We start from the raw sequence: 9,210 nt of genomic DNA, 5'->3' as shown, positions 1-9,210 counted from the left end.
ATTTACTTATTCTTATTTATTTATTTATGATGATTCTAATAAAAGTGTCAGAGAGCACATATGTCGGGTTAGTGTCAGAGAGCCGAGGGAGCTGTGTCTCCTGCTGCACTGTCTCTGGGAGCAGAGAATCCTCATAGGGAGAGCAGTGTCTCCTGCAGCTCCGTCCCTGGAGCTCAAGAGCAGCATAGAGAGACACGTGTCTCCCACAGCTCCATTTCTGGGAGCAGAATAACTGTGGGGAGAGACCATTGAGTTGTGCTATGGGTGTATTAAGGCCTCCATTACTATACTGCCTAATACTGCTAATGGAGCAAGACATGTACAGTTGATCTATGGCATCTGGCATCAATCAACAAATAAGAATGTTTAGACTCTGTGGCATCATTGATGAACAGCCCCCTTGTTATCATATAAGAGCAGGAAAAACTGAATAAATAAATAAATCGAGAAATAAATGAATGCAAATAATAAACAGTAAAAGAAATAAATGAATAAATAAAATTAATACATAAAAACTAAAATAAATAGAATAGTAAAAAAATAATAAAACATTTTTAAAAATTAATGACTTTTTTTTTTAATCAAAATAAATTAGGAGGTTGATTGGCGACTCAAAAGTGTCCATAGGTGTGAGTGTGTGAGTGAATGTGTGAGTGTGTATGTTGCCCTGTGAAGGACTGGCATCCCCTCCAGGGTGTATTTCCGCCTTACGCCCAGTGATTCCAGGTAGGCTCTGGACCCACCGCGACCCTGAACTGGATAAGCGCTTACAGATAATGAATGAATGAATGAAAAAGTAAACTAAATACACATGCATGTAAACAGACATTTTAATTTAGGTAAAGCTTTGTTGTTTTCTCTGGGCTTATTTTTATATTTATATTTTTTATCCTTATTTTTGGAGGAAATAAATTGTTTTTAATAATTTATTTATGTATTCATAAGAAATAATATCCAATAAAGATGTGGTGGTGTGGTGTGTTGTACTGGTATGAGTAGAGCAGACAACAGAGGGCTACAATGACACTGATGTGGTGGTGTGGTGTGTTGTACTGGTATGAGTAGAGCAGACAACAGAGGGCTACAATGACACTGATGTGGTGGTGTGTTGTGTTGTACTGGTATGAGTAGAGCAGACAACAGAGGGCTACAATGACACTGATGTGGTGGTGTGGTGTGTTGTACTGGTATGAGTAGAGCAGACAACAGAGGGCTACAATGACACTGATGTGGTGGTGTGGTGTGTTGTACTGGTATGAGTAGAGCAGACAACAGAGGGCTACAATGACACTGATGTGGTGGTGTGTTGTGTTGTACTGGTATGAGTAGAGCAGACAACAGAGGGCTACAATGACACTGATGTGGTGGTGTGTTGTGTTGTACTGGTATGAGTAGAGCAGACAACAGAGGGCTACAATGACACTGATGTGGTGGTGTGGTGTGTTGTACTGGTATGAGTAGAGCAGACAACAGAGGGCTACAATGACACCGATGTGGTGGTGTGTTGTGTTGTACTGGTATGAGTAGAGCAGACAACAGAGGGCTACAATGACACTGATGTGGTGGTGTGTTATACTGGTTTGAGTAGAGTAGACAACTGAGTTTTTAAACACCTCAAACTGTGATAACTACAAAGTTATAAAATAAAAAAATGTTATAAAATTATATATCATCTAGCTGATACGGCCAGTGAGTGTATAAAGTACGTAGGTTGTTTTCATTGTACTTTTTTTAAAATATGCGATGCCGACATTATCTAAGGCAGGATATTGTTGTTAAAATGGTTTAATGATTCCAGCTGAAGGTGCCGATGCTAACTCTCACGCTTCCAAAACAAGCGGACTTTTTAATTTTTTTAAGAATCTTCATCCTCAGTTGTTCACAAGGTTGTTTACATATTATATTCGATCTTAATAATGTTTTCGACCTTTTCTCACCACGGAATTTCTACTGGAGTCAGTGAATTTCTGCTCGCTCTGTTTGTCTGAGCTGCGTGCCGTAGTTCGGCGGTGTTCTGCAGCTCAAAGATGGCGGCCACCTTGAGTAGAGGACTCTCAGGTATTTATAAAAATATACAGGGTTTTGTTTTAAAAGCAGGGGGTACCACTCTGTTACTGAGCTCTAACAGAAATGATCGACATGTTAAACTAGTGGTCAGGGTGGGCTCATTCAGCTAGAGTTTGCAAACAAACATTTCTCCACATGTAACAGTAGTTCACTGAATGAATTTCACCGGGGCCTCCTTTATAAAACACTACATTTCATGCTCCATTTGCTCTTGAGTTAACTTCTCAATATTATATACAAATGATATTAATAAAGTCACGTGTTAAAATTGGTATGTCTCTGTTCGTCATTCTCAGGGCTGCTGAGACCGTTCACAGTGTTGGGGAGAAGCTGTCTTCATCATCTTCAATCTCCAGCAGGATTCCCCAAGCTGTCCTTTCAATTCTCCACTCTCGTCCAGACACCCATTGCTTTTAAACCCGTGTCTCACATTGGCGCCTGTGGCTCTCAGCACATCGCTGTACTACAGCGGTAGGTTGTCACAAGCTTTGGAGTTTGAAGATCTTATAGATATTTCATATATTCTACTTACTTTATTTACATAAAAAGTGACGTAATTATGGCTCAGTATCCGTTATATATTGTGTCGAGACATGTCTGATTCAAGATGCAGATTTACAAGATTTAAACGTTTGTAGAGAAGTAGCACTGTTGTGTGGAGATTTACAGTAAAATTAGAGCTTTGCTAGTGTTGATTCTCATTTCAAGCATTTATTAGATTAGATTCAAAATATTCGACTCAAATTTGCTCTTTCATTTTTTAATTTTGAATGAGATTTCCATTTTTACATCTAAAATATTGTGTGGCATTTATACTTGGTATCATGAAATGACCAAGTGAACAGTGTTAGTTATATTTTACAGGACTGAAAAAGCCCCATTGCCCTTCTAAAATTCTCCATGACCAGAGACCAGAGAAATACTGGCCTTGTGTTTAAAGGTGGAGACAGTTTAGAAGCAGCAACACTACAGAACAGATCCAGAACTGGCTAATTTTCGCCTGAACATGTAACAGTATATAATTTCTGAAAACAATATAGAAGTACAGATGCCTATGTGTAGATTAAAAAGAGCACAAGCCAAAGGTTGTGTGTTTTATATAAAGAAAGTGAAGCATACTGACGTTTGAAAGGTGTTAGGACTGTGTTTTGTGTATTTTATATAAAGAACGTGAATAACAACATGATTGAAAGGTGTAAATACGGTTGTTTTAAAGAAATTGAGACAGATTCATGCGTGTTTCTCTGTGGTGTGTTTTAAACAAATTAAGTAGTATGAATTGTGTTGGAAAAGCCTCGCATATTTACCTATTTAAGGTGGAACGGAGAGATCAAGCTTGGTAGTAAATATGTTGATTATGGCACATTCTTCTGGCATTCTGGTTGAGCTTCATGTCTGGGGAGGAGTGGGAGGGGACAGACAAATCTCTGCACTGTTTTGAAACTGTATTATAGTTCTGATTTTAAACTGGTGTCAGTATTACAAATTGCTCCTTTAATACCATGCCTATATATATAAAAAATTTGAATTTTCATGTGATTAATACAGTTTGTCCCACAATCCAGGACCACCTTTAACTTTGATTATGGCACACAATTACTGTTGTTTCAACAACCTAATTAAAAATCAAAACTTTTACTTACATCCAGGCAGGATTTTTTTTCGACAGAGATCTTTTTATTGAGCATAGGAGAGTCCAAAATTTTGTATTTTTCTCCAGCAAATTTCCAGACACTTTCAGTGTTGTTGAGATAAGGACTTTGTGATGGCCAGTTTATACTTTTGTTGCCCTGTCCCAACATTTGAAATATTGTCTTTGCGCTGTTTTCAATAAAATATAGGGTTTAAATTATTTGCATATAAATACATTGTTACTATTTACATTTTATACAGCATCCCAACCTTTCTGGAAATAGGGTTTGTAGTTCTTTCTAGTGCGCTGTGTAGTCATGTAGTACCGAAAAATTTATAACAATGTTAGTATGGCACAACCTCTGTATCACACAGTGGTTTGGATTAATTATTTGACTTCAGACTCTCACGCATCATGTGTGATGAGTGTATATCTGAAAAAATCCGAATCATAGGAGTGTTTTTTTTTTATCTTCTCTCAATGTACAGAGTCAGTCCCCTCATACCATCACTGATGCTTCAGCCCACTAGGAATCTAACATATTATAGTTTGAGGAAAGGCAAGAGGAAGACTGTGAGGTCTGTGGTAAAGAGATTCCTCAGACTGCACTGTGGCCTGTGGGTGAGAAGAAAGGTAAGCCAACATGATATCCACATTCATCATTTATTCCACTTATAATTTCCAATTGTATTTGTATATTTTCAGTTTTTAAGTATGTAAGTTTAGTGTGTTACAGAAAGTCTTATATTCAAGCAACCTGATTCTGGTAAATGTTTTCAAACAGAAGTGAAGAGCATTTTCAGTTCAGAATTCATTCAACTTTATGCTCTTAAACATGGTATCTCTTAAAGGAATACTATGTAAGAATTTGTTTTTGTCTCTCTTAGACTCCCCCTACCTGATGCTGAGTGTAATTCACTTTTACAGTACTGAAAGTCATGAAATTAAGTCATATGCACACAAACACAAACAGATAACAACACAAACAAATAAACACACACACACACTACCTGATAAAAGCTACATATTGCCCAGAATATACACTGGAGTTTATTACAAGCATTTATTACCAGAATTGATGTCCAAAGCTAAGAAGTTAGCTAATCCAGCTAAAGTAAACAGGTTCTACCACTGGCCCCCATTCATCAGTAACACTCAAAAAGCTGATTATTACACCGTTATCAACAAAGCTTCAGTTTCAACACAAAGTGTAACTGGCTAATATAACCCCACAGCAACTACAGAAAAGCACTTATTACCAGAATTGGCATGAACGCTAAAAAGTTCACTAACCATGTTAGTTATCAGTAACTCTCACCTGATTATAACACTTTCATTAATAAACCCTTCACTAACTAACACAGCAATGCATGAAGAAAGTGCAACAATGTGTTATTACTTGCTAGTCCCACGTTAGGTGTCAGTCTTGTCTTCATGTCTGTTTCAAGTCACTCTACTGAGTAAAGTCAATCCAATATTAACTAATATAAATTCTTTCTCCTTTTTCTCTGACAATTTAATATCGTCACAGCCTCTGTCATAATATCAATACCTGGAAAATTGAGCTAGATCCTTCTTATGATGAGCTACACAACTGTAAATCGTTAAGACACGTGAGACACACGAGTTCTTCGACCCATGATTCTGAAGTTGCATGGTGTCGTTTTTTAGAAAAGCTGCCCCAGCTTGCAGCGAGTGTGGCACTATTCTCCCTATTACAGGTTGGGGCAGCATTACAATCATTTTGAAGCAGTTATTTTATGGTAAAAATACTAACAAAGTGTTCCTTTAAATCAACTGACAAACTGGCATCCTTCTTCTGGAAAGGCGTGTCTGTTTTTTTTCTGAGTTTTGATGTTTATTTCATACAGAATTTAAACTTTTCCCAAAACACTAAAATATTTTATTTTTTTTGCTTTCAGGCTGGGTACAAGAAGAAGCTTTGGAAGAAGGCAGCAGTCAGAAAAAAGCGTTTAAGAGAACATGTATTCTGCAATAAGACTCAGTGCAAAAAACTAGACAAAATGACCACATCCTTTTGGAAAAGAAGGAATTGGTACCTTAATGACCCTTACCAGAAATACCACGATAGAGTAAACCTTTAAAGTGTAAAACCGTTTAACAATTTTGTCTTTTACTGGTGAATAAAGAATGTAGGTATTGGTAAATATTTACTGCAATTATGTTTAACACGCTGTAAAATGAAAATATGTACATGCATCAATTATACTGAGTGTAAAATATGAAAAGAAAACAAAAAAATAAGTTTTACTTAATATTTGTAAAGTCTTATACAAACTGGTTGAAATTAAATCAGAGGAGTCATGAGTTAATATTCTGTATCCCTTTTAATAGCTGAGGTTAATACACCATCATCTTAAAGGTTTCTGACAGAGATCATTCTACTATATGACATCATATTCTTTTTCCACACACGGCTGTTGTTTAAAAGCATGAGAGATTTTTTTCTGGCCTGCCAGACATGTGAGCTGTGTTTTTGAGATACATTTTTTAAACAGAGTTGCTCCAAGCAAATGTGACATTTTCCCTTGAATTCCTTCTAAAAATGTGGCTCAATACAGTTTTATAATATAGTTTTAACAGACTAACAAAAATGAACAATGTTTTAAACAATATTTCAAAGTTAATACATTGAATAAAAATCAATGAAAGGCTTTTAAGTCTTCAAAGGCACAGCCTCTACTTTACACACAATTCATATTGGAACTCGGCTATGATTTTTATAAGAAAGCACAAATACATTCCCTTCACAGTTTTTGTAGTAGGGAAGTTGTTCCTTTAATAGCTAATAGACTACAACTTATACAGTTATCTTCAGATGAGGCCAAAGATGATTTCACATAGAGCACTTAAATATGTAAAAGGAAATATTTTAATATTTCATGCAGTGTATTTTTCTTTTCGCTTCCCTCTCTCTCTCTTTCTCTCAATTAGTTGGTTAGTATATGAATTCAGCAGAAATAATACAGACAATGCTAAAGACAATCACGTAAATGGTCTGGACCACAAATAGCATTTTGAAACATCAGAATTCCCAGCTATACACCTTGTATTTCCTAATGACATATCTGCATCCTTTCAAAATGATACTTGTTGAATTCTGACCTTAAGTATTTCTGTCAGTAGTTAAATTAACATTGTAAACACATAGCATTATCAATCAAAGGGAATTTCATCATATTTTCAAAATATGCATAGTTCAATGATTAAGAATTAAACAGTTATTTATAGTGGTTTTGTGTCCCACAACATTTCTGTAGAATAGGAACTAGAGGACTGGTCTTCAATTTTTAAAGCTTTTAAATGAATTTGACTTATATATCACTAGATGTCTGAGACATTGATTTATGATACTTTACTCTTTTGAGCTTTTGTCCTAAGATATACGTCTTACAGAGGTAGAGAGGTAAGTACATTGTTCTATAAGTATTGTGGGGGGACAGGACTGTAGACTACATGACCATGGTTCCTATGACCACCACAGTGAAACATCTGAGGTTGTTGACAAGTCAATGATTGAATTATGCAGACATTTTGCAAAGCTGATGGAATTCCAGTGTAAGGTGAATAATTTGTACCTGAGGCATTCAATTGGATCTAGACACACTACTGTGAGAAGGTTCATTTGTGTAGCTGCAAAATCTTATATGCTTTTGCTACCTGACATCTGAGGAAACTTAAGAGTTTATTTAAGCTACGATTGTCATCAGACTCTCAGCTCAGCAGAAATGGCGTGGGAAAGTCTTAGACATGGGCCAGCAGTGAACAGTGATAGTTATGCCTTTTAAAGCACTGTCGTTGATCTCAGTGTATTCACTAGTAGCTGACTGTATAACTTCAGTTTAAGTTTGATCATAACATTGTTAATTAAGAAAATGAGTGACTCAACATTGATTTGTGCTCAGTACGAACTGCTCAGTATAACAGTGTGAATGCACAGTGTTTAGACATGTAATCAGCCTGCCTATTTGGCTCTGACACCTGCCTAAATGTGTGATCATTACATGAACAAAACTATGCTGAGTGAGTGAAGTAGTACAGGTTTTGCTGTACCATGTTCTCATTGCAATATATAAAAGTGATCACCACAGAGCTTACAGCTTCACTAAGGCTTATTCGAGCTCCTAATATGGTACATGCAGTAATACTGAGGACCAAAAAACAGAACACGTTCAGACTGCCTACAACTGATGTGACTTCATGCAACACCAAAGTTTATAAAAGTGAAAAATAATTCAAATATCAAAATAAATCTAGTGAATCTACACATCTAACACATTTAAGTGAAATCCTTAATGATGATTTAACACATTTTTAAAGAGTAATTACACACTAAGGCCTATGTTTTAACAATAATTGAAATGTATAAAAATAACATTTTTGTGGTCAATTCAGCCTCTGCAGAGCCCCTCTTATTCAACTGTGTTAGGTGACACGTCATTCTGCCAACGTGTCAACCAATGTCACTGCACACTAATGACACGCAACAGTGCTGCATTCATTAATATGAAGCACAGAGCAAGGGGGTATTCCTACAATGTTTTGGATTGTTTTGTCTAGAGACTGTCTCAGTCAGTGCTTAATTTGTAAAACATGAGGTAAGGGAAAACAGAGTGTGGAGTGATTCGGCAAGGAGGGAAAGGGTACAGAAACATAGAGGCATTAATTGGATGTCATCTTTGGTTGGTCATTTGGATTACAGACCAAAAGTGACAAGGAAGGAGAAGAGAGAGAATGAATATAATGAGGAAGTGAAGGAGAAAGAATGAAGGGAATGAAGTAAGGTTGAGGGGAGAACAAAGGCAACAGGGAAAGGGTGGGGGATGAAGGCAAAGAGGAGGGGGAACAAAGATGGCAAAGAAAGAGAAGGTAGAAAAGCAGTGTGGAGACAAAGCTATGGAGTCAAAAAAGGGTCAAAAAGATTTAGTGTTTGTAAAACAATACTCAGAAATGTAACGGACATTGTAACTGCATTTGAGCAACTACATACATGTAAAACTAAAATCCACAAATGTATTAGAATGCACAAATTTAAAACAACAACAACAATAATAATTTAAAATCACAAATGTGTAAAAGAGATTTGCATTTGTAAATCAAACGTCATGAATGTGTGAATCAGTACCTTCTCAAACGACTTAAAATGTCCAAGAGCAGACCTTTTTAAGGTTCCAAATGTGACCATGGGAGTTTTTGAATGAGGTGGAAAAAATCCACACATTTGCCTTCTGTGCTGCGTGTGCGAATCTCTTTTTGCAGTTGCGGATTTAAGACCCTGTTTTGACGGCCAATTGATGGACCCAAAGGAAAGCTTTAGCTGGACCAATCACATTGCAAGGTTTGTTTAACCAATCGGAACACTGATTTGTTGCTGTCAACCATAGTGCTTTTCTACCACATGAACTTGAACTGGTTCTGTTCCTGATTCTTTCCAGTGAGCCGCCGCATTTCTACACGTCTAGAGGGGAATCAGGAATACGTCATGGGCT

General features: G+C 36.6%; 1 protein-coding gene across 1 annotated transcript; it reads left to right on the top strand.

Moving 5' to 3' along the window:
- The first annotated feature begins 1,603 nt into the window (after window positions 1-1,603).
- Window positions 1,604-8,798, top strand: mrpl35 (mitochondrial ribosomal protein L35). The gene is made up of 4 exons (XM_066681376.1): window positions 1,604-2,058; window positions 2,364-2,538; window positions 4,189-4,333; window positions 5,623-8,798. The coding sequence occupies exons 1-4, from the start codon at window positions 2,028-2,030 to the stop codon at window positions 5,803-5,805; spliced, it is 534 nt and encodes a 177-aa protein (XP_066537473.1). The 5' UTR covers window positions 1,604-2,027; the 3' UTR covers window positions 5,806-8,798.
- The last annotated feature ends 412 nt before the right edge of the window (window positions 8,799-9,210 follow it).

Source organism: Hoplias malabaricus, chromosome 1 (assembly GCF_029633855.1).
Source record: "Hoplias malabaricus isolate fHopMal1 chromosome 1, fHopMal1.hap1, whole genome shotgun sequence".
Classification (NCBI taxonomy): Eukaryota; Metazoa; Chordata; class Actinopteri; order Characiformes; family Erythrinidae; genus Hoplias; species Hoplias malabaricus.
Note: the sequence above shows the minus strand (reverse complement) of the source record. Positions and strands in the feature narration are given on the sequence as shown.